We start from the raw sequence: 26670 nt of genomic DNA on the forward strand, positions 1-26670 counted from the left end.
TGGTACTGAATACCATTTGCATCAGACCAGAACTGGCAAGAGTATATAGAGGGTAAGTGCACTCTCTCATCTCCCTTCCTGTCAATGTCTGGGGTCCTTTGACTGGAAGCTAACATTTGCAGACAGCTAACATGATCTTAGTGTGATATGGATTTGTATTCAGTGATGGCATCTGAGTAACTTCTTTCTTCCAATTCAGTTATGTTAATTCTTCTTCTCTAGCTAGAATTGGTTTTGATATCCTCAGTGAGATTATTTGGCAAACATTTATTTCTCCTTTTTAAGGTTTTAAGAAGAGGAAATAAATACCTTTTGTTTATGATTAGAAAGGTACAATTCATATTACTTTGCCTATCTGTTTTAAAGGATTTCACTTTTAATATTTACCACTTACATTAGACAATTCATTTGTATTCACATTAGAAGGAATAACTCATCTACTTAAAGACAACAATTCAGTGAGTTTTAAGAGACATTTACTCCTGTGAAACCTGTCTCAATCAAGGTACACAATATCTCTGTCACCCCAACAGAATTCCCCACTCCCCTTGTACATAGTTCATTCCTCTCTCAACTCAGCCCTGTGTAACTACTGATCTGCTTTTTGACACCGGAGATTAGTTTGCATTTTCTAAAGTTGTATGTAAATTATATCATATGGTAGGTACTCTTTTAATGTTGCCTTCTTTCACATGACATAAGTTGAATGTAGACAGAGAATGCTGACCATATTTGAATCCATATTTGGGATAACTCTGATCAGTTAGGAGTAAAAAATAACTAATAAGTGAAAAAGATAACAGGTATTTGTATTTAAAAAAAGGGAAAAAAATCTTAATATAAGTAGATGGCATACTATACTTGTGCTGTTGAAATTACAAGGAATATTTTAAAAAGGAACACATATGCTTGCCAGAAAATAACTTCTGGGTCAGTTAAAAATTAAAAATTTTCCATTAAGACATCCAATAATCACTGTATTTAAGAAGCTGAGCATCAACATAAAACAAAATTGTGAAATGATTAATTTAGACATAAAAATATAACAAGTTCAGGAAATGTCGCCACTGGTTTTTCAGGTTCACATGAATCTGATTTTAGTTCTCACATACTCTTTTCAGAGGATATTTAAATAATTTGACTGTGACAAGCCAAACTGTTTTGAGAGCTCATTGAAAGTCAAATGAAAACATTAATCAAATGCAAAAATATTCCAGTCAGGCATAGAAATGCTGCAGGTTAGAAAATAAAATGTTGCCTGTGAGAAGGAAAATCAATCAATTCAGAAAAAGCAGGTATTGGTTCAAATCTACATGGTCAGTAGTGACTAGAAATCACTAGAATTTCAGGGGATTGTATGTTTTTAAAGAATCATCAGATAGTCTTGGGTTATATCTACATTACAAAATCAGTTTGTTTGGCTAACTTTTCACTTGTGTAAATTAGAAAATCAGAGCACTCAAACAGCTGATTACATTTTCTTTTCTTACTGTCTTCACTGTTTTTTTGGGACAAGCTTTAGTGACTAGCATACAAATAATTACCTACAGCACAAAACAGCCAGGTAAGTGACCTGTGCAATAGCAGTCTTAACTGAGCAAAAGAATGACTTTCATATTTTTAAATTCTACTCAATTGTTCAATATTAAGTAAAAACTACCTTCTCATTTCTGCTATGAATTCTATAAACTACACCTCCCTTGGTAAGGCAATCTTTCAAATACTCCTTAGCTGTTCAATCAGAGCTGCTCCTGGTTTGTGGGACTACATGACTATATATCTCTATGTTTTGGACTATATGAGTATATAGTATGGGGAATAACCTTAGTCTGTCACTGACTAGCTGTATCACCTTGATAATTTGCTTAGTGTCTTTAAGCCTTTCTGTACTTTACCTTGTTTGAAAAGCTATCATACAGAGTTATGAGTATTTAATAAGCCAATACCTGGAAACATTGAGTTCAATGCCTGGCATGAAGAAATATTAATATATGATATTCTCATATTCCTTCAAATGTTATTAATTCATTCATGCATTTGACAAATATTATTTGGATTTTTACTAGGACCCAGTCACTGTGCTAAACATTTGGGAATAAAATGGTGTAAAATCCACAGCCCCTGTCCTGAGTGCGTAGCAGGGAATATATTCAAATACATGAGCAATTTTAAGAGTGCTATCCTGAGATAAGTAAGAACATGGTGTGCTGTGGGAACACCTAGGAGTACTTCCTGGAAGAAGCAGTAGGAATTAGCCAGGAGAAAAGTGATAATTGGAGGAGGAGAGAGAAGGGGCTCTGAGGGGAAGAAGGGGAGAAAGTACAGCAGAGGTGGGCATTTTCATCAGAATGAACAGCATGTGCTAAGCCCTATATTAAATTTACCTATTCAGATAGAGAATATAGAAGCAATTCAACGGATAAAGCCAAAAAACAAACAAACAAAACCCACACACACAAAAAACAAAAAACAAACACAAAATAAAACAACAAAAATCCCCAAACAAAAACAAAAAACAAAAACAAAACAAAAGGGAAAAAAAAACCCCAACCTCTGTTTTCTCTCTACTGCTTACAATGCTGGGGAACAAGCTTGGTAAATAGCAGCTCTTTAGCCTCATATTTAGGAAGTAGAAAATAAAGAAACTTTGTCAAACACAGAAGAGGTTAATAAAAGTTCAATGCTAAAATGTCTGCCCTAATGGCCAACCATATCTCAATAGAAGGAAACTGAGAATATCTTTCTCATTCTTTGTATGAAATGGGAAAAAAGGAAATTAAAGAAAGAGAAAGAATTAGACAAAGCATGTAATCAATCCTTTCCTTTACAAATCCCAGCAATTCAGGAGGCCTGCCAGCGGCTAAATCTTTCAGCGACCACAGACAGGAAAAAGCCTATTAAAATGTGCTCCGTTCCCAAAGAAAGGGGTCACTCAAGATCCTCAGACCCTTAACTCTGAATAGATTTAATGAAAGCCCACTGCTATTTTAAGAATTTAGAAGGGGATTTCCCTCCCCAAAGAAAAGAAGCCAGACATCATCAACGCTCTAACACTGTTTCATCTATGGCACCAAGCACGCTATTCACTAACTTTCTGTAGGTTGTTAAAGCCATTAAAAGAGGGTTTAGAGACTGAGAATACAGTTCTTCACATACAAGGCTTACAATGTAATTGATACAAAGACCATCCTTCCAGGATTAAAGAGTTCTAATCATTCTGTGAGGCTCACATGCTTTTTTCTCCATGCTGGTCGAGGTAACAGTAAGCTTTTTAGAAAGGAAGTGTGTTGTCTCCCATACCATTCAATAACCACAACACCTTTCACCCTCAATGGGAGGAAGATAATCCAGACTACTCTACAAACAGTAGAGATCCAGCAGCTGCACACAAAATGAATCTTACTCTGACAACTCAGTTCCACGTGATTCATGAAAATCATGTACTGATTTCTCTTGTAGAGTCTTTCTGTAAAGTGCTCCATGTATTTGTCCTGACACCCCTAAGAACTGCAAGGATATATCTGTGAACAGGTAGACACGGACACCATTATCTCCATTTGCAAATGAGGAACCTGAGGCAGAAAGAAGCCAAGTGATATAACAACAGTGGCACAATAAGAACAGAAATAGAAACGAGAAAAATGACTGTCTTTTGGGAATCAGAAGTGTGTGATGGGATGAATTCTTTCTTTTCTTTGACTACTGAAGGAAGAGCGGGGCGGGGGGGGGGGCAATCTTCTCAGCGTTAACTTTGAAAACATTCTCCCCTGCTCTTTAGAGTGAGAAAGACAATACCTCAGTTGAGTAGCCGAGTGAGCTAACTAGGCACAGGGAAGGAAAGATGTCTAACACATAGATGCTCCATATATCCTCTGCAAAACTAGGGCTTCTCCTACTTGACGTTTTTACCTGGCATGAACTTTGGGTTGTGCCTTTGATGATGCTTCCTCTTCTCTGTCATCGTGTTCCCAACAAATGATTGTTGAATGACTGAATGGCAGATGTTTAAAGTGTAATGCTTAAGTTTTGTGAATGAGCCGTAGGAAGAACAAACACTGAGAAGGATCTTGGATAATCAAATAACCCCATCAACCCTCAGCTACGTTTTTATTCAAATTCTGTTCTAGATCTGCAACAACCCAATGGGAGTGTCAGACTGAATCCCTGCTGCAATTTTGAACCATGAAGGGACAGAGCGATCTCAATGAAGAAAGTAATACAGGATTAGAATTCCCTGGCCCATCTTTATATATATAAAGAGATCGATAGTCAAATAATACAGTTAACTCTTACATCTTTTTGGCAAGAAGAAACTAGCCATCTGAGATACTATAAACAAAGTTTGTGGTACTACAATCAAAAGGGGAGACAGGTCCTTAGAAACATTTAATTCAGTAAAGAAACTTGGGCATTCAAGAATATTAAATAGTGAAAATATTCCTTCAGAAAAATAAAGAAAAATAATGAAAATAATATCAAATGTATTTTCTCATTTAAATCCAATAAGGTAGGTGTCATCATGGCAAATGAGAAAACTGGTACTTAAATGGATTGCCCAAGGACACAGGTAAGATGTAACAGAGATGGTATTTGAACCTGCATGGTCTAGTTACATAGCCTGCAATCTCAATTGGTTCATCCTGTGGCCTTCGAATAGAGTCGTAACCCACAACACACTCCTGGAACTGTCCATGCTGCAAGTCAAAAGAAGACTAACATTATTGGAAAAGCTGCTTCCTCACAAGGCTGACAAGGAGGATTTTGAGATAGAAAATATTAAATGAGGTATGAAAATGTGCAATCTTCTGCATCTCTTTTTCTAGGCCAAATTCAAGGTGGAGCTGTTGGAAATTCAATCAATAGAAAAATAAATATCCACCTATTAATATTGTTCCTCATTTATTAGCTAGAAATTCTGGCTCTGGGCCCTGAGTCAGCTTGCTCTCTATTAAACTCCAGGATCTTAAGGGCACAGTCATATAAATGGGTCTCAGCAAGCAGAGACGGAAAGTGATGAGCTGAGATGCACAGATAACCACAAGGCGGCACTAATATCATTATTGAAAGGTTAGCTGCTTAAGAAATCTACAAGGCGCCAAGAGGGGCATTCACAGTGCCTCCCAAGAAATGAGAGCACAGAAGAAACAAGGCTGAACAGAGAAAAGCCTTTGTTGACATTTTCAAAAGCTGACTTTATACAGGCCGTATCCCCAAAGTATGGAAAATGGCAACGTGAGGAACCAGCAACACTGGAAAACTGCAGGCCAGCAAGTTCACTGCCAGTCACAGGGAAGCACCGGGAAGGTTTTGGCGGGTCAAGAGGTACGTCCCTTTTCCTCTAAGCTCCACACTGGGATGAGAGAAGGTAACCCTGCCACAGGGAAGGCACTCCTATCTCCGGCTTTGGGAATTCCCAGGGTATGGCGGTGTTGTATGGAGGAAAGAGGGAGCAGACTGAACTACTTCACCACAAAAAGCACTGGCGTAAGAAAGCCTGAGGCCAGGTTTCTGTGTAGAGTAGCAGTATTTTTATGTCAAATCAAAAGTGAATTTTGGTATCACAGGATTCCTGTTTTTGGCCAAACCCTGACTTTCTATGTTCTCTTCACACACAGATACATTTATTTTGTATACACACATAGTTTTGTGTACTGTGTCAAATGGCATAGGGTGGCTTAGAATCCTCCTCTAAGATGTGGGATTCAGGGATGTGTCTAACTGGGAGGATGGAGGCAAAAATTCTGATGGAAGTTACGGGAAAGACGGCAGGTTTGACTAGGTTTGTGTGAGTGTGGGCAGAATGAATGCGCTTTTCTCTGATTTAAATATACCTGTTTTAATTTAAAGGGAGTATGTGTCTAAGGGAATTTACTTAATGGTGTGTTAAGTATGAGCACTATTTTTAGAATTAGTGGATGCAGCCAAAATTAAATGAGACTTCTAATGGAGGCAGCTGAGAGAGGAAGAACATTTTCACTGGGCCTGGGAGGAAACTTTAGCTATTTCCACTGGAGCACAAAGAAAGGACAACTCGGGACTAAAGGACATTATAGGACAGAGTAAGGAGTGGGAACTGCTCTTTTGGTTCAGGATGAGGAACCAAAATGAAATGTGCTGAGAATGTTTTGGACACAGCTGGCCCTCTGGGAACTGTGAGAACCAGGTGAGAGGGCAGGGGTGAATCTACTATCAGAGAAGACGAGGATGAGCTGGACTGTGAATTTCTATTTAAATAACACGTAGGAACTTGAGAGTCAGATGGAACTGTCTGCTTCATCTGGAGGTTCGGGGAGCTGAGGGCAGACACTGACTTTAAGCACGTCAGAAATGGGAATGGAAAATGTGACTGAATATCAACACCTGAGTGAAGCTTGCAAATAGGATTCATTTGCAGAGTTAAATGTTTGAGGAACCCTTTCAGGTGGGTATGGTATAATAAGCTTCTCTGAATAGAGTGATCAGAGTCTGTGTTTTAATTTTCACTTTTAAAGAAAAATGTGTGTGTGTTTTCATTGACATAGAGCAAATGGAACTGTGAGATGAATTTACATAGCCTATTTCATACTATTATATCTTGTTACAGTACACGTTTTCACTCTTGAACCATGTTTTGGTTCAGGGACACATGTGCCCACATTCCCAAAGCCATTCTCATGTGTTTAATGTAACAAAAAAAGTGAATAAGAATTATTTCAAAATTAATTTATATGTAATATGCTTTACTGAGTAGCTTTCACTACATCTCCCAATTAGTGGTATCAGGTTATACTTTGTGAAAATGTGTTTATAAACTAAAAATATTTAGTAGACAATTGATATTATGTTTCTGCAACTAATTCATGCAAATCTAGACCACCCATCTCTCCAAACCCTAGTACCTGTTATCACTAGTGCAAATAAGGTGAATGTAACCCAGACGGCCGGCTGCCTACCAAAACTCATTTCCTCTTCTGAGCACACGGGCGGACTACATTTTCCAGTACTGCTCGCAGTCAGGCAAGACTATTTGAGATCTAGCCAATGAGATGTTATTGAAAGTGACATATGCCACTCTAATGCGTGGCCCATAAAACATTTCATGCACATCTCACATATTCTTGTCCCATTTATGCTAACTTGAATGGAGATGATCCCCAAGGAGACCCTGGATGCCACATGTTGAAAATGGGTCCTGAACAACTTCATGGATAAGGGACCACCCCAACAACCTGTTCATTCAATCAAGGTACAAACTTCTATTGTTTTTGAACCATTACATGTTTTGAGGTCCATTATTACAGCAGATAACCTACTCAAACAAATCCAAATTTCATCTTGGAAAGCTGTATAGCTTAGTTTTTTTTCTTATTACTCAGAGTAGTAATGAAATTGACATAGTAAGATTAACTGCTTACTTAATTTTTTTTTTTAATTTTTAAAATCTGAAGTCACCTTACAATTTTGGATATAGACATTTTGTAACTATAGGCACCCCTTAAGCCTTGAGGCCCTAAGCCCCAAGGCATCCCCTGCATGTAATGAATTAACTTCTCTATGAATCCGAAATAGTAATAGCTAAAATCCTTGGGAGAATTGAGAAAAATATCTCTCAAATCATTTTCAATAGGGCTTAATTTCCTTAGAACTGCAGATGAGAAAGAATGGAAGCATCACAAAAATATGAAAATGTGTATGCTTATATGTGCATTGATATATAATATTTCACATACACATGCATATGAGTCTTTATATATGTGTGTATTGATTTATTATATATAGGTCTGTATTATTCCAGGGTTTTATAGCCTTGAATACTCATATGAACTGTGTGCACTTCAACTGTCCAATATTGAAAATTTTACTTCTGTCTGGCTGTCTGGATTCTACACTCCTGGGAACTTTCTAGTATTAACTATGAATTATAAATTAGATGCTCCAGAATGCCTGAGTATACATAGCACAACTCCCATGGAAACGGCTGGATCTTGGAACCTGCGCTGTGCCATAGGTATCATGAGCATGTGGATCTGTCTTTTGCGTTAGTTTTTGAATGAGTGAATGAATGAATGAATAAGTGAATGAATGATTATTCTGTATTTAGGGCAATGATTCACAAAACATTCAGAATTACATAGTGACTTGATTTCTCAACATTCCCACTCCATCCTGGCAGTAGAGAAGGATGAGATTGTATAGCAAATGGTTAAGTGGAGGAATTGGTATTAGACTATAAAGTAGTTCTCAATGCTGTCTGCATATTGGAATCACCTGTTGTGCTCTCTAAAACTATGACATCTGGGCCCCTACCCTGAGAGTCTGATTGAAGTAGCATCAGGGTTTTTTTTTTAAAGTTTTCCTACAGATTCTAATGCGTAGTCAAATTTGAGAACCACTCCAACTACAATGCTTTCTTTCCTTGCTTGATTATAAGAATTAGCTGGTAATCTTGTTTAAAAGCATACATGCTCATGTCCAATTCAGGACATTCTCAATTTGTGCCTTCAAAAGACGAGTTTTTGAATTTTTTTTTTTTAATGAGGGACCCCAGATGATTCTTATGACTGGGAAATGCTGAGAAATAATACGTAGGTGCTAAGCTCTGCTGGAAAAGGGCTATGGTCCGTCATGCTCAGCTGTTCCTCTAGGCATAGCATAGACTCTGGCTCATATCAACCATTCAAATATTTTATATTAATTAATTAATTCACTTAATTTTAAAGTGGAAATAAATTAAAAAATTGACAAAATTAAAAATGCTACTTGTGACTGGTTTTATACTAGAGATTTACAAAAGTAGAGTTTGAAGACTTTCACAAGTTTCAAGGGTTCACTTTTAAGACTTACTATAAATATTGCAAAGTAATCAATTAATTGGCATGCATTCAAGTACTCAGAATTCTTTGCAAGATGGTAAAGTGAATGCTAAATTTGTCAGGAATGCTAAATTCTTTCTGTGTAACCACTTATTAGAAAAGTCACAATCGGAAAGCTGAGAGTGAACTCTATAATCTATGTGAATCAAGGAATACAATTGTACCCAGTAGTCAAGTAATTAGAAAAACAATTAATAATTTGTTAATTTGTACTTGATTGCTGTTTTTTAAAAAAAAGTTCAGCTGAAAGGTAAATGCATACATCAACTTAAAACAATTATTAAAAATTTTAATCAATTTTTTCTTTAATATTTTCTGAAATTTTTACTAATTTAGTTTAATCTACCTTCAAAATTAACATTCTTTTAGCCTTTACTAGCACTGTTATTTTAAATTATCTGTCATTTGTCATCAGCAAGTTGGCTGTTTTTAAATTATCACTAATAATTTTCCTTTATAGTCACTCAAATAAGCTGACATTCAAAAACAGTCCTCAGATCTAGACTTAGACCTCCAATTAATTAGTTGTGTTATATAAAAATAAATATCTGTATGAATAAGAATATTGTGGAGTGTTTTTTCATTTCCATCCTTGACATATAAAGGAATAAGTGAGGGATTAATCACAATAACAACTGGCATTTGTATAGTGCTTCACAGTTTAAAAGATGCTTTCATATATATCTCTCTTGGGAGTGCCATGGCCACTCTGTTGGAAACATCACTATTTCATTGATTATAGTGTTGTTATACTATATACTTACAAAGAGAAAAGACCATTTATTTGATGTTTGCAGTGATATTTGGTTTCAAAGTTAATAAATTTGGAAAAAGTACTTTTCCAAGAAAACATAGATAGCTGCTAGTATTAAGTAAAAAAAAACAAAAAACACAAAAACATTAAAATGTTTAGCTGTAAACTATGTTTTGCAAGCTCTGATGCCACCAAATGAATACATATATTGGACCAGGTATAAACTGGTAAGTTGGTAGGTGGTGAGGTCTATGACATTGAAACATTCATTCCTGCCTAAAGCTACACATTACAAAGGAGGCACGAATATACAATGGAAAAAAGACAGCCTCTTCAATAAGTGGTGCTGGGAAAATTGGACAGCTACATGGAAAATAATGAAATTAGAACACTTCCTAACACCATACACAAAAAGAAACTCCAAATGGATTAAAGACCTACATGTAAGGCCAGACACTATAAAACTCCTAGAGGAAAACATAGGCAGAACACTCTATGACATACATCAAAGCAAGATCCTTTTTGACCCACCTCCTAGAATCATGGAAATAAAATCAAAGAATAAACAAATGGGACCTCATGAAACTTAAAAGCTTTTGCACAGTGAAAGAAACCATAAACAAGACTAAAAGGCAACCCTCAGAATGGGAAAAAATAATTGCCTATGAAACAACGGACAAAGGATTAACCTCCAAAATATACAAGCAGCTCATGCAGCTTCATACCAAAAAAGCAAATAACCCAATCCACAAATGGGCAGAAGACCTAAATAGACATTTCTCCAAAGAAGACATACAGATGGCCAACAAACACATGAAAAGATGCTCAACATCACTAATCATCAGAGAAATGCAAGTCAAAGCCACAATGAGGTATCACCTCACACCAATCAGAATGGCCAACATCACAAAATCTGGAAACAACAAATGTTGGAGAGGATGTGGAGAAAAGGGAACTCTCCTGCACTTTTGGTGGGACTGTAAGTTGGTACAGCCACTATGGAAACAATTTGGAGGTTCCTTAAAAAACTACAAATAGAACTACCATATGATCCAGTCATCCCACTCCTGGGCATATACCCAAAGAAAACCATAATCCCAAAAGAAACTTGTACCATAATGTTTATTGCAGCACTATTTACAATAGCCAGGACATGGAAGCAACCTAAATGCCCATCAACAAATGAATGGATACAGAAGATGTGGCATATATATACAATGGAATATTACTCAGCTATAAAAAGGGATGAGATGGAGCTATATGTCATGAGGTGGATAGAACTACAGTCTGTCATACAGAGTGAAGTAAGTCAGAAAGATAAAGACAAATATTGTATGCTAACTCACATATACGGAATCTAAAAATGGTACTGATGAACTCAGTGACAAGAACAAGGAAGCAGATACAGAGAATGGACTGGAGAACTCGAGGTTTGGGAGGGGGCAGGGGGTGAAGGGGAAGTTGAGACGAAGCGAGAGAGTAGCACAGATATATATATACTACCAACTGTAAAACAGATAGTCAGTGGGAAGTTGTTGTATAACAAAGGGAGTCCAACTCAAGGATGGAAGATGCCTTAGAGGACTGGGGCAGGGAGGGTGGGGGGGACTCGAGGGGGGAGAGTCAAGGAAGGGAGACAATACGGGATGTGTGCATAAAAACAGTTGATTGAACTTGGTGTACCCCCCAAAATAAATAAACAAATAAATAAAATTTTAAAAAAATAATAAAAAAAATAAAAATATTTAAACACAATGGGTCAAAGAAAACACATCCGTATGCCTCATATGTATCCTCTGTTCCATACTAGCAGAACATGGAATGTAGAAGGAGAAATAAAGAAGAAACACAGAAGCACAAGGAGATGATATGAGAAATGGTTTGGGTCACAGGAGTTGAGCCTATAGGACTGAAGTACAAAGATCAAGGTTGATAAATATGGCTGATGCTCATTCAATGTCCCCAGCCTCCTACTACCTCTCTGTACTGACTTGGTTTTGTTGTTGTTGTTGGGTCAGCATAATATAACTATAAGGATGTGGCTGTGGGCTTAATATCTTTAGTCAGTTTCCTTATGGTAAAATGGACATAATAATAACTGTATTAAAGAACTGCTGTGAAATTAATTGCAAGAATACATGACAAGGGTGTAGCAGAGCTTTTTCACAATGTGAGCACTAAATAATTCTTATCATCATCATTGGAAAGGATCACTTCTTTAAGCATTCCTTGATTTATATGATAAGAAACTTAACAAGGGGAAAGGCAAAGTTTTTTCCTTTCACTCAAATAAATCAATAATCACAAAACCAAAGATAGAAGTGTCTCCTCTCTGTGGGCTAATCTGTAAGCTCAGACAGCTTCTTTCCTTTAGCACTATAAAAGGTATTGGGTAAGTTAGTCAGACTCTATTTACAAGTTAGTCAGACTCTATCTACAAGTAGTCATACTTGTACCAACTAGGCCATTGCTTTCTGAAATGATATTCACTGAAATGCCTCAAGAATTCGGTTCAGTTAAAAATGCATTGAGTGAATCATAAGAGATTACTATAAGCAACTATATGCCAATAAAATGGACAACCTGGAAGAAATGGACAAATTCTTAGAAAGGTATAACCTTCCAAGACTGTATCAGGAAGAAATAGAAAATATGAACAGACCAATCACAAGGAATGAAATTAAAACTGTGATTAAAAATCTCCCAACAAACAAAAGCCCAGGACTAGATGGCTTCACAGGTGAATTCTATCAAACATTTAGAAAAGAGCTAACATCCATCCTTCTCAAACTCTTCCAAAAAATTGCAGAGGAAGAAACACTCCCAAACTCATTCTATGAGGCCACCTCACCCTGATACCAAAACCAGACAAAGATACTACAAAAAAAGAAAATTACAGACCAATATCACTGATGAATTTATATGCAAAAATCCTCAACAAAATACTAGCTAACAGAATCCAACAACATATTAAAAGGATCATACACCATGATCAAGTGGGGTTTATCCCTGGAATGCAAGAATTCTTCAATATACGCAAATCAATCAATGTGATACACCGTATTAACAAACTGAAGGATAAAAACCACATGATCATCTCAATAGATGCAGAAAAAGCTTTTGACAAAATTCAACACCGATTTATGATAAAAACTCTCCAGAAGGTGGGCATAGAGGGAACCTACCTCAACATAATAAAGGCCATATATGGACAAGCCCACAGCAAACATCATTCTCAATGGTGAAAAACTAAAAACATGCCCTCTAAGATCAGGAACAACACAAGGATGTCCACTCTTACCACTACTATTCAACATAGTTTTGAAGTTTTGGAAGTCCTTGCCACAGCAATCAGAGAAGAAAAAGAAATCAAAGGAATCCAAATTGGAAAAGAAGAAGTCAAACTGTCACTGTTTGCAGATGACATAATACTATACATAGAAAATCCTAAAGATGCCACCAGAAAACTACTTGAGCTAATCAATGAATTTGGTAAAGTTGCAGGATACAAAATTAACACACAGAAATCTCTTGCATTTCTATACACTAACAACAAAAGATCAGAAAGAGAAATTAAGGAAACAATCCCATTCATCGGTGCAAGAAAAAGAATAAAATACCTAGGAATAAACCTAACTAAGGAGGTAAAAGACCTGTACTCAGAAAACTATAAGACACTCAAGAAAGAAATCAAAGATGACACAAACAGATGGAGGGACATACCATGTTCTTGGATTGGAAGAATCAACATTGTGAAAATGACTATACTACCCAAAGCAACCTACAGATTCAATGCAATCCCCATCAAATTACCAATGGCATTTTTCACAGAACTAGAGCAAAAATCCTAAAATTTATATGGAGACACAAAAGACCCCAAATAGCCAAAGCAATCTTGAGGGAAAAAAAAAAACGGAGCTGGAGGAATCAGACTCCCTGACTTCACACTATACTACAAAGCTACAGTAATCAAGACAATTTGGTGCTGGCACAAAAACAGAAATATAGATCAGTGGAACAGAATAGAAAGCCCAGAGATAAATTATGGTCAACTAATCTATGACAAAGGAGGCAAGGATATACAATGGAGAAAAGGCAGTCTCTTCAATAAGTGGTGCTGGGAAAACTGGACAGCTACATGTAAAAGAATGAAATTAGAACACTCCCTAAGACTATACACAAAAATAAACTCAAAAATGGATTAAAGACCTAAATGTAAGGCCAGGCACTATAAAACTCCTAGAGGAAAACATAGGAAGAACACTCTTCGACATAAATCACAACAAGATCTTTTTTCACCCACCTCCTACAGTAATGGAAATAAAAACAAAAATAAATAATTGGGACCTAATAAAACTTCAAAGCTTTTGCACAGCAAAGGAAATTATAAACAAAATGAAAAGATAACCCTCAGAATGGGAGAAAATATTTGCAAACAAATCAACAGACAAAGGATTCATCTCCAAAATATATAAACAATTCATGAAGCTCAATATCAAAAAAACAAACAGCCCCATCAAAAAATGGGCAGAAGACCTAAATAGGCATTTCTCCAAAGAAGACATATGGATGGCCAAGGGGCACATGAAAAGCTGCTCAACATCACTAATTATTAGAGAAATGCAAATGAAAACTACAATGAGGTATCACCTCACACCAGTTAGAACAGGCATCATCAGAAAATACAAACAATAAATGCTGGAGAGGCTGTGGAGAAAAGGGTACGCTTTTGCATTGTTGGTGGGAATGTAAGTTGATACAGGCACAATGGAGAACAGTATGGAGGTTCCTTGCAAAACTAAAAATAGAACTACCATATGACCCAGCAATTCCACTACTGGGCATATATCCAGAGAAAACCATAATTCAAAAAGACACATGCATCCCAATGTTCACTGCAGCACTATTTACAATAGCCAGGTCATGGAAGCAACCTCAATGTCCATCAACAGATGAATGGATAAAGAAGATGTGGTATATATATACATGGAATAATATTACTCAGCCGTAAAAAGGAACAAAATTGGGACATTTGTAGAGGCATGGATGGACCTAGAGACTGACATACAGAGTGAAGTGAGTCCGAAAGAGAAAAGCAAATATCATATATTAACATATATGCAGAATATAGAAAAATGGTACAGATCAACTGGTTTGCAAGGCAGAAATAGAGATACAGATGTAGAGAACAAACATATGGACACCAAGTAGGGAAAGCAGGGTGGGGGGGTTTGGGTAGGATGAATTGGGAGATTGGGACTGTATATATACGTTACCAATAAGAAAAAAAAAGTCAAATTGTACACTTTAAATAGATGCAGTTTATTGTATGTCAATTATATCTCAATAAAAGTTCTTAAAAAATGCATTGACTGAACACCTCTGTGTGAGACAGTATGTTCAGTTTTCGAACTCTGAGATGAAGAGAGCAGGATTGCTGCTCCTGAAGCCCTGATCTGCTCAGAAAAGTTGGGGAGAGAAACATGGAAACAGGTTATTTCAAATACAAATGCAATGTCTGAGTTCCTAACTCTCTTATGTACGTCTTTCCTTCTACCCCTTTCAGTGGGAGGGGCTTTGTAAGCATTGTGCAAATGCAAGGATTAGTATACTATGAAAAGACTGAGGAAAGATACATGCCTATCCTTCAAAGTCTAGTTTTAGTTCTACATCCTCCAGGAAGCTTTCCGCTCTACTTTGATCTTTAATTTACTTCAAATCCTTTGAAAATTGCTGATTAATCATTTTGGCCCTTAATCATTTTCCACTGTAAATGGCAATTAATTTCCTCCTGGGCATATGTTTTGTGTACCTAACCAGATTATAGTAAGCCCTGTGAGGAGAAGACTTAGATTCTTTTGGGCAGTATGCATGCTACATTTGCATTAACCTGAAAAACTGAATGTTGTCAGATTAAAGAGCAGTAGAAAATAGTCCACAAATAATAAATGCAATAATTTTGTACTCTATTATATTGAAGGCACCTGTGAAACAGTGTTTCATAAGATTTGAAGATTTTTGGTGCAATTTAAGTATTTAGGTTAGAGACAGAAAAAATGGTAAATGTAAACATCTGTTATGTAATAAATGTTCCATTTTCACTTTTAATCAACAATGTTTACATTTTTGGTCCTGCTTTACAACATGGTGGTAACAATTTATATTTATTCACAGGTCAACAGAACACACATTCAATTGCCCCACAAATTAAGAGTTGCAGCTAGAGAAAACTCTCAGTGGTCACATATTTGTTTTAATGACACATGCAAAGATGGCTGAGATGACAAAACAATACTCCTAAAACTCACAAATAACCAATTTGAATTATGCTAATTTATCACCTAAATCTGCTTCCTAAATATAGTTACTGAAACCCAAAGAAAAAATATGTTTATTAACATAAATATTTTTAACAGTGATACAAAGAAAATAATAGCAAGGAAGAATGACTTTTATTTGAGAACTGGTAAATAATTATAAATAGATGGAGTCCTATATATGTTTACTTCCAATATCTAAGATTCAAATACTCTTCATATCTAATTTATCTCTCCTATCTTTAATATGTCTCTTCCTTTCATTTCCTCTGCCATTAGTGAAATTCTCTTTCTTATTACTTACCTAGATCACGCAACAACTGCTTCACCAGTTCCTTGACTTTCTCTTCATGTTGATCTTTTACAAAGATGCTGGATTAATCTTTCCATAACACAGTCCAAAATTTCCGATACCTTGCTCAAACATCCTCAGTGCCTCCTTGCTTACAGAACAAAGTCTAAACCACCTACTCTAGCATTCACTAATTTCTGGGCTCGTTTCACTTTTTTTCTTTCCCAATGGTCCTCTTCATACATTATATACACTACATACACTTATACACTTCATCTATTGAAGTGAAACTATTCAATGCTCCTATACATGTCTTTAACTTTCTAATCTCTATTTTTTTCATGTCTTCCCTAAGCCTAGGACACTCTTCCAAATTCTATCCATCCTTTATGGCCAAGCTCAAACGTCACCTCTTCCACAAAGTTGTTTCTAAATTCCTCAGAAGAAACTAATATTCTTCTTCCTGAAATTTTATAGAAAATGTTTCACTGTCTCCTTAAAAGAACTTATTTTATATGTAAGGTATATTTAGGTATTTTTCTCCTCTACTAGAGTATGAAAGCTCTTTGAGACTGGAGTCTATGGAAGTTTCACTTGGCTCTGCTGTGCCAAGTATAAAGGTTTTGAACATAGATACAGAAGTAGTTACGGAACAAATGACTGGAGTAATTAATGAATATTTAGTAGTTCCAGAACTGTGGACTTTGCATAAAGGATCATACATGGGATCTATTTAAAGCTAATGAGCAACCATGAAATGAAAGTTATTGATTTTGACTAATCTGGCTTATTTAATAAACTAGTGGTTTATCAGATTGGTGGTTTTCCAGCTATTCTACTTGGTGCTTTTGAGATTCCAGAGACATGGCCTGAGGATCTCCCTCTTTGACAGTGGGAAATGGTAAATGAACAGAATTCCCCACTGTACACTCTGCCTTCAACTAAAGCTGCTCCATTTTGTGTATCAGCCTTCCTCTAAGACTTTGCTTAGACAAAGCATTCACTATTTTTTAAAAAAAATGAAAACTCTTGGGGTTCTACCACCAAAACTCTCTAATTCTGTATTTGTTTCAAGTCTCCATTCCACATCGAAACATATTCACATGATAACTAGTTTAAATGAGATGCTGTGTTTGGCTGAGTTTATTATTATAAGAAAAATACCAAAAAGTTAGCACAAAAGTAGCATTTCAGATAATTTTATATCAGGTCCTCCTATATAACAACTGACTTTGTATGAGACATGACATTCTATAATAGTCACTGATCTCAATCCTTGATCTGACTTTACTGGCCTAAGAACTAGCTAGCTGGTGAATCTTACAGATATCATAATCTTTCTGTACATTTTTCATAGATTTGAAAGATCCCTGAGAGGCAGTTATACAGCTTTCTATTTCTGTAAAAGACAATGACAAGCCTTTCTATCGCCTAGGCTTATGGTAGCCTGTCCCCTTATCCACAGAGCAGAGAACTGTGTTCTGCAATAAATCTAAAATGTATCTTCACTAAAATCTGTCTTAGACTCCTAGTGAGTTACACAATTCCAAGTTCATTATTTAGAGGGAAAAAATACCTGTTTAAGTCACGGTGTATAATTGGCTGTGTCAAGTTGTGAAGGTACTCCATACCTTTGGCAACATCTACTGCAATAATTAATTTAAACTGCAAATCAAGAATCCTAGAATTTAAAAATAGATTTAATGAGGATGAAATGGTCAAAACCAATACCATAGTTTTCTAAAAGAAATCAATAGCATGTGTGATTTGCTATTCTGTATAACTTCAGCCTTTTTTGCCTGATTGAATGTTAAGCTAAAAATTCAACAAATTTGAGAAAATAGCTTTTCTACATCTGATAATGCTTAATTATAGATCAATTCAGATACCAACCCTTCTTACTTAAACATTCGACTTGATTTTATAATATTTATATTATATTCTGTTTCTTTGTAATAACATAAAAATGGAATCTACTTTAATCACTGAGTAAAAACCACATTCTAATTATCATATGCATAGATTTAGGAAGTGAATTCAAATTAGACTTGTGCAAGACTATTCTTTCTTAAAATTTTTTAAAATAAATACTGTGACCTCTGGTAATTATTTAATTATTTTGTTCTGAGCTTACGTATATCTGCTTTACTGGTATGTCAAATTTAGCCTAATTATTATAAGCTTCAGTTACTAATTTAAATTCCTTGAATTTGTTATCTTTAACTGAATTCCTGTTATGAAAGCACAGAAGTCTTTCTATTCATTAAAACACAATTACTGGGCATAAATTATTAGCCATTTTAAAATGCCACATTTCCTAGCACTCAGAGATTTCAGAAGGTAAAAGCTCATCTAAGCAGGATGCATATGAGGTGTTGCAACTGTAATTCCAGTGACATATAAAATGATAAGTCAAAGGCCATACCTCTTCTGTTCATGAAGCAGGGAGAATAGAGAACCCCCTGATATGTACTGAGTGACGATGGCAAACTGACTGGGATCATTCAAGCAAGCACCCACAAACTGAATGACACAGGGATGATTGAGTCTGCAGAGAATGGACACCTCTCGGCAAAACATATCCACATCTGACTTGGAGCAGTAGGTGTTGGCTCGATAACTGGAAATGACAGCAACAGGAAGCCTTCAGTCAACAGAAGGTCTTTGGTCAACAGATGAATCAAAGCAAGGGGCTCACCATGCAAACTCTACTTGGATGCTAAATTTTCTCATTTGTTTGCTTACCGTTTTATAGCCACTATTTTATTTCTGCATCGTCCTTTATACACTTTCCCAAAAGAACCTACAATTGTTTAAAAGAAACAAGTAATATATATCATATATTATATTATTATCATGTTATCAAATTGAGCTCATTAAACTAAAACAGACTAGTATTTTCTTAGGTTACCTGAGCCAATAATCTCATGGAACTCAATTTCTGAGAGCTGAAGATGGAAATGTGAAGGCAATCCAGCCCTTAGAAGGAGAACATCTGCCTTCTCTGCAAACAGGAATTATTTTATTTTTTAAGATAAAAAGCACACATGTGGATGTTTACACACGCAAGCACATGTATACTTAACCAAAAACATTATTCCCAGTAACATTTCATTTTCCAACTGCAATTGACTACATAGAGATACTGAAACCTTATCACAAACTATCCCTATCCCCCTGTACTAAAAGCACATTAGTTCTCTGTCTCTGTTACCCCGAGCTTTGTTATCAGGGCTAAGGGTTTATTCCTGATTTGGTCAACCACTAGCTTGTCTGTATGATGTGGCATCTCTGAAGTACAGTCCATAACACATCATGATAAAGAGTCTTATCTGGTCAATCCGTGCAACCTGTCACAAAAAGCTTAGTCAAATATCCATAAACTAAACCTTAAACAGATGCCAATTAGGAAATAAGCATATGAATCATTCAGAAGAAACATTCAAAACCAAAAATAATTTTTAAAGACTTCAAATTCTAAATAAATTTACAATTGAATACTTTCCTGATTCAATGGTATTAATTTGTGTATAGCAAACATTCATAAAAGTTCCCAAAGTATTACTTATTTGGGATCCTTTTTTAAAATTAATTAATTAATTAATTAATTGGCTGTGTTGGGTCTTCATTGCTGTATGCAGGCTTCCTCTAGTTACAGAGAGTGGGGGCTACTCTTTGTTGTGGTGTGTGGGCTTCTCAGTGCGGTGGCTTCTCTTGTTGCAAAGTGTGAGCTCCAGGTGCACGGCCTTCAGTAGCTGTGGCACATGGGCTCAACAGTTGTGGCTCACGGGCTCTAGAGCACAGGCTCAGTAGTTGTGGTGCACGGGCTTAGTTGCTCCGTGGCATGTGGAATCTTCCCAGAGCAGGGCTCGAAGCCGTGTCCCCTGCATTGGCAGGCAGATTCTTAACCACTGCGCCACCAGGGAAGTCCCTACGTGGGATCTTTTGAAAAATCATTTATTTTTTCAGTTTTTTCCCTATGACAAACCTATTCCCAATTCTCCTTAAAGATATTAATATTTATAATTTATATTTCATTAAAAATATGTCTATGAGAATTTGATCTTTTAAAATTCATATGGAATTTTCACTGTTATATCTTCATGAACTAAGAGGGCATATGCAAAATAACATAGCAGATGAGGTTAATTATGGAAAGAATGGTCTGTTAATAATATTGTTTATGCTTGTACAATAGTCATTTGTAATATGTAAAACAAAACAGAGAGTTATCATATTTGAGGCAATAGTTATTCTTAGTAATAAAATACAACTATCCTATATTAAAATACCTTTTGTCATGCTTTTAATCTTCCCCAAAGGGGATGGAACAGATACATAGGAGCCATCTGGAAATCAAATTATAGAGTTAAAAGTAGCAAACTTTTTTTCTACATGAAAGTTAAACACTATTAAAAGGAAGCACTTGACAAAAGAAATTTGCTAAGAACACCAAGTGAGACTGTAACTTAAGCCCAGGTCTTTCTCTGGATACTGAAACTGTACAGCAAGTGTTTATTTAGAAAGTACATAAAATGATTAAAAATAAGAATCCAAGGTCTAGCAGACTCCAGTGGATTTAATTTGTTCTGCATATGACTATTCTCTGTCCTGCCTTAATAGATTACTGAAATGGAAGATAACTGCTCTCAGCTTACCCAGGCCTTCCCAGTCATGCACCAGCCTCATGAACATCCAGCTCAGGGGATGTAAAACTTGCAGGAACTGAAGACTGGTGTGTTAGAAAGTAGCCCAGGTGGGGGCTTCTTTATTTTCAGCCTCACTCAGACATAAATTTCCTTAAAATAAAGCTGATCTGTCATGCCTTCCTCCCTAACCCCAGAATGTTTGTAACAGAAACACAGGTTTACCTTTAGGCACAATATTACACTAACAATGAAAATTTAATAAGAAAGGGGGTACCTCCTCCAGGCTGAGAATATTCATTACAGGGCAATTCATCCTGAGGTCTCTTATAATGTTTCAGGAGCGTGACAATTGCATCGTGTCCTTTATGAAAAGACAAAGAAGGACAAAGCGTCTTAATTCTTGTTTGACTTATTCAGCTCACCACCCAATCCAAAAATAACTAGAGGTAGCTTGAGATAGGATGAATCTTAAGAGGTAATACATTGCAATAAGAATTCAGTGCTTTCATTCCTTCATTCATTCATTCCAAAATAATTCATTAAGACTTTGCTATCATTCTGTAACATAAAAATATTGAATCACTGTCATACACCTGAAACTAATATAATATTTTAAGTACACTTCATTAAAGAAAAAGTGCTATATGCGAGGCACTATTTTAGGCACTATGTTGGTTGGGTATGGGGGATGCCAATGAACAAGGCAACTATGGCCCTACCCTCAGGAAGTTTAGTGTAACTGAACAAATAATAAGAATGGTGAGAATTTCTAAATGAGTACATATCAAGTGCTATGTGAGTACATAACAAGAGCACGACTGAAAGAGTGAAAAGCACGTTTGGTAATCAGGAAGGAGAGATGGCTTTGCTATGATTGAGCATTACATTTGGCTGGCAACTGTAGTATAACAGGGCATTAAGATAATTTACACAGGTGTTTGTGGCGGGAGACATCTAGCTGCCTACCAATAATTGTAGTTCCCATACACAGAGTGATTTTGTCACTGGGAATGGCTGCCCACCCAGGGAAAACAACTCCCTATCCCCCTTGCATCCCGTTGTGGCCTTCTGACAAACTCCCATCAAGTAAATATGAGCAAAAGTCATGTCACTTCCAGGTCTGGACTTTAAGAAATAAGTGTCTTCTCTCCTCTCCCTATCTGCTGGCTGGATGTAGAGGGCTCTGAGGCCATACGGGAGGGGAGAAAGCCATCCAAAAACCAGAAATGCCCACCCTGGACTGTTATGTGGCTGAGAAATAAATTTCTACTACAAAACACCACCAAATTTGGGAGTTTGTTAATTGTACTAGAGATTTATAATTGTGAAGAATAAAATGTTAAATGTTCCTCTGAGTAGATAGATGATTTTCAGTGGAACTAAACTCTGATACTATCTTATGCTTTAACTGTAAAAATAATCTATTGTAGCTAATTTATACAAGAAGAAAACAAAGTCAACCTTAAAGACCCTGCCAAGAGACATGTGAAATGCAACAGAACTCACTGTAAAAAGGGCAAAATTTAGAAACTGAAAAAGTGTAAGTGCTTACCCATCATGAAGGTTCATAGTTAACAATGGTTTGAATACACCTAGCTAATGTACAGAATATACACTCTGAGTTGTGCCTGCTTATTAAATCCTCCCTTCAAAAAAGAATTAAAATAAATAGATTATGCAGGATCATAAGATGAAATGATTAAGACATTTATCAGCACTAGAAGCTTTTTCAAATGTAATATTCCAAGTCCAGCTTTCTCAAGAAAAAAAAATTGTGACTATGATTGCTAAAACTTGTAGCAAAACTTCAATCTACAGAGTTAACAACTAGTGTCCATTTTCTTATCCATAGCTTTCTTTTTTTTTAAATAAATTTATTTATTTATTTATTGGCTGTGTTGGATCTTCGTTGCTGCACTTGGGCTTTCTCTAGTTGATGCGAGAGGGGGCTACTCTTCATTGTGGTGCGCAGGCTCCTCATTGTAGTGGCTTCTCTTGTCGCAGAGCACGGGCTCTAGGTGCGTGGGCTTCAATAGTTGCGGTACATGGGCTTAATAGTTGTGGCTCAAGGGCTCTAAAGCACAGGCTCAATAGTTGGGGCGCATGGGCTTAGTTGCTCCAGGGCATGTGGAATCTTCCCAGAGCAGGGCTCGAAGCCGTGTCCCCTGCATTGGCAGGCAGATTCTTAACTGCTGCGCCACCTAGGAAGTCCATCCATAGCTTTCTTTTCATGACTGGCAGATCTATGATTTTCTCAAATTATAAACACAGGCTATGATGAAATAATGAGGAACCAGTCCCATCAATAATCTTCCTTTGGACTCTCATGTGCTCACAATCAGGGAAACCTCAAAACATGAAAGACTTAAGCCAACAGGTAAATTTCTAAAGAAAGAGCCTACAAGTCAGAAAGAAGAGATAATGTAAAGAGCCCCAAATGGGAGAAAACATGATATGTTCAGCAAATGAAAGATGGCCAGTGTGGCCGGAGCATTGCAAGCAAGGATGAGTGGTACCAGACTTGGCTGGTGAAGTAGGTGAGTGCACATCACGTGGAGTAGCGCTTCTCAAATTTTATCGTGTATATAGCAATCGCCTGGAGTGCATGTTAAACCACGGATTCCTGAGCCCTGCTCTCAGAGATTCTGATTGAAAAGGTCTGTAGTGGGACCTAAGAGTTGCTTTTCTAACAAAGTCCCAGGTGATGCTGATCAGCAGTCCACACCTCGATACTATTGATGTGGAGCTTTATAGCTTTATATGTTAGGATAAGGAGTTTTGGTTTTAATACACATGAGATGGGGGACTACTAGAGGATTTTAATTAATTGAAGGACATGGTTTGTTTTTACTTTTCAAAAATTTCCTTGTTTACAGATTAGAATTGATGATGCATCTTCACAAGACTGTTGTAAAGATTAAGTAAGATTATGTATGTAATATGCCTAACAGTTCTAACACATAAATATGCCTTTTGGATCTTTTCACTGCTTTCTTGCCTTACTATTTTGCCTTAAGAATTGTAAATGAACTTCGAAACTCATTTTTGGAACTTCAGATATATTTTTGAAATCCCAATATATTCAATTTCTATTGCTGCTATTGTTAATTACCATAAATCCAGTGGCTTAAACAATTCAACTTTATCTTGTAGTTCTGGGGGTCAGAATTCTCATTGGGCTAAAATCAAGGTGTTGTCAGGGCTGCATTCCTCCTAGAGGCCCTAGACAAGCATCAGTTTCCTTGCCTTTTCCAGCTTCTAGAGGTCACTGACATTCCTTGTCTTGAGGCCTCATTCCTATATTCTCAAAGCCATCAGCGGCTGAGTCCTTCTCACATCGTATCGCTCCGGCTTCTGCTTCAGCTTCCACACGTAAGGACCACACTGGGCCCACCTGGAAAATCGAGGATATTTTCTCTTTCTCAAAGTCAACTAGTCAGTAACCTTAATTCCATCTGCAACCTTAATTCCCCTTTGCTACTTGTCATGTAAGGCAGTATACTCACAGCTTCCAAGAAATAGGACCTGGGCATCTTTGGGGGCCATTGCTCTGCTTACCACCTTTAGTTGTGATGAAAATCAAATCTCAGTGTGCTTTGTTTGCATGTTGGTACTGTTTTTCTTTCTTCTCCATTGCTGATGGCCATTTGAGCCTCAGGATAAATTAGCACCACCACCAAGAATTTCCTCTGGAATTAAAACACCCCTTCATCTGTTCCATTGCTAGATTCTTAGGTTCTAAAGTTTTATCTGCTCCTGTCCACGCTGTCTGCTCATACATTAACAGGACCTGTGGTGCTTTTGGAGTTATTTTACTTAATTTGATCTTTAAGTGTTTGGGACCAGGAAAAACAAAACAAATCAAAAACAATTTTTTTTCTTATTTCTGTTTTTCCTAGGAAAGGCTCCTTTGGGGAAAGAAAACAACCCAAACCACAAGCATTTACCCAAGCACAACAAAGCTTAATTTACAGAGCCCACCTCCTCGCCTGTCTCAGCCGCTCTGTTGGACTGACTGTGGCTGACAGCCGAGAGGGCCTCCTGCTTTCACTAGTGAAACAGAAAGCCACATCTTGAATCCTGAATGCCTGTGTGAGTCAGTGATCACACCCTTGATGTTACTTTTCATCTCAACAGCTCTCTTGGCTCCACTTGCTCTGAGCAGTTTTAATTTCCTGCCAGCACAGTGGCACAACTTGCTGGCATTTTCTTTAGGATGCTTTTCATCAGGAGCCTAATGAGTGCCTGGGTTCTGGCTGATGATAAGCATGAGGCTGCCAGAGAAATGCCAAGAGGCCCCCTTGGCTCTGGAAGGCATCTCCGCCTGATTTCCCACCTCCTGCTAACTGTGGGCTGAGGCACACGTGTATGGGAAGTTCTCCTCTGCTATCACTGCTCTGACAAACTACCAGCGTATGCAAAGAAACCTGAATACCACTAGGTTCCAGCTCCCTGATACTTGACTGTGAGGGGTTAAGCAGAAAAATGCCTTGATGGAACTCACTAAATGGACTTGTAAGCCCAACTTCTGATAATGGATATACCCAGATAACCATCTACATCCAAGTATTTTATGCAAATGGGGGCTGCTATGTTATTAGCCTAAAGCAGCTATAATAATAATGATTTGCACTTTCAGAGTATTATTCATTGATACTCCTGAGGGTTTTGGCAAATGGGACTCTCCTGCTGGCTTGAAGTCCCTTTCATTTCCTGCTCCCTACTCTTCCAGTCCTGTCTGTATTCTCCAAATGTCGTGCTTTCCCTTTAATTTGTCTTCTTCTCATGTACCTTTACTCCCTACATTTGCAGTGATTCCCCCACCATCCTCCAAAGTTTCTGAATAGCTCTTTATTTTAAAACCTAGGTTGTTCTTTAAGGATACAAGTCCATCCAAAGGGATGTTACATGAACAATTTAGTATCTACATCACGGTCATATATACAACAGAGGTTTCACAATTATTTAAGAAGTAAAAGTACACATTTTATTATTTCCCTATGAAGTTGTCTCTCAGTCCCCACCACTTCATCTTAGAAACAATGAATGCTGTTTACTGCTATGAGAAATTATTTTAAGAACACAGAAGCAAACTTGCTATGAAAATCATTTTAAGAACTAGATCTGAAGATTAATGGTGAATGATGCCAGTATTAAGACCTTCTCCTTGACTTTGGGGCTGTGAGGCCCTGTGGGTCTGAGATTAAGTAGAAAACATGGAGATTTGATCTCAATTACAGAGTCAAGAAATTCTTATCGATCTCACATGTACCACACACCCACGTCATCAAAAGAGCAATCTGGGCCATTCTTTACACCTGCCTCAAAAAATAAAACTCTCATCACAGCATTGATATAGATGAGACTTTGCTCAATATTTTGCTATCTTTCCTTCCCATAATGTTAAAAACCTACTTTCCAGAAACACTAAAAAGTGGGATCAGAGGATGGCTTCTCATGTTTGCCCTTCTGTGGCTCATTTTCCTCCTGACAGTCCTGGTCCCACATACTGTCAATTAAATCAGAGGCAACAAAAATTCCAGACTTGTTACATCTTTTCATGACATAAATCTGAAAGATACTTTAATTTGATATCACAAGAAAGAGAACACCCCCCCTGCTTCCCCCATGATTCTTGTCCCTTAATCACCAGGCCCAGACAAGAATGTCACCTGTCCTCCTCAATCTTGAGATAAGAATCCACAAGGATGAATGCTTTTGCCAAAAGGACATCATATACAAATCAAGCCATTTAACATTCCTCTTTCCTCTTTTTCTCCCTTCCCATTTTACCTTTATTTCCCCT

The 26670-nt window shown here is 37.0% G+C and overlaps 1 protein-coding gene across 1 annotated transcript in view; it reads right to left on the minus strand.

Moving 5' to 3' along the window:
- The window catches only part of TNNI3K (TNNI3 interacting kinase), a 280990-nt gene that overhangs the window by 151778 nt on the left and 102542 nt on the right, over positions 1 to 26670 (minus strand). Inside the window, exons 12-17 of the mRNA XM_057716084.1 lie at positions 21139 to 21225; positions 20508 to 20564; positions 19127 to 19219; positions 18961 to 19018; positions 18641 to 18835; positions 17792 to 17896 (exon numbers count right to left, since the gene is read on the minus strand). Of these exons, the coding sequence (XP_057572067.1) occupies positions 17792 to 17896; positions 18641 to 18835; positions 18961 to 19018; positions 19127 to 19219; positions 20508 to 20564; positions 21139 to 21225 (595 nt within the window). The remainder of the gene's footprint in view (positions 1 to 17791; positions 17897 to 18640; positions 18836 to 18960; positions 19019 to 19126; positions 19220 to 20507; positions 20565 to 21138; positions 21226 to 26670) is intronic.

The sequence above is a fragment of the Hippopotamus amphibius genome, chromosome 1 (genome assembly GCF_030028045.1).
Source record: "Hippopotamus amphibius kiboko isolate mHipAmp2 chromosome 1, mHipAmp2.hap2, whole genome shotgun sequence".
Taxonomy (NCBI): Eukaryota; Metazoa; Chordata; class Mammalia; order Artiodactyla; family Hippopotamidae; genus Hippopotamus; species Hippopotamus amphibius.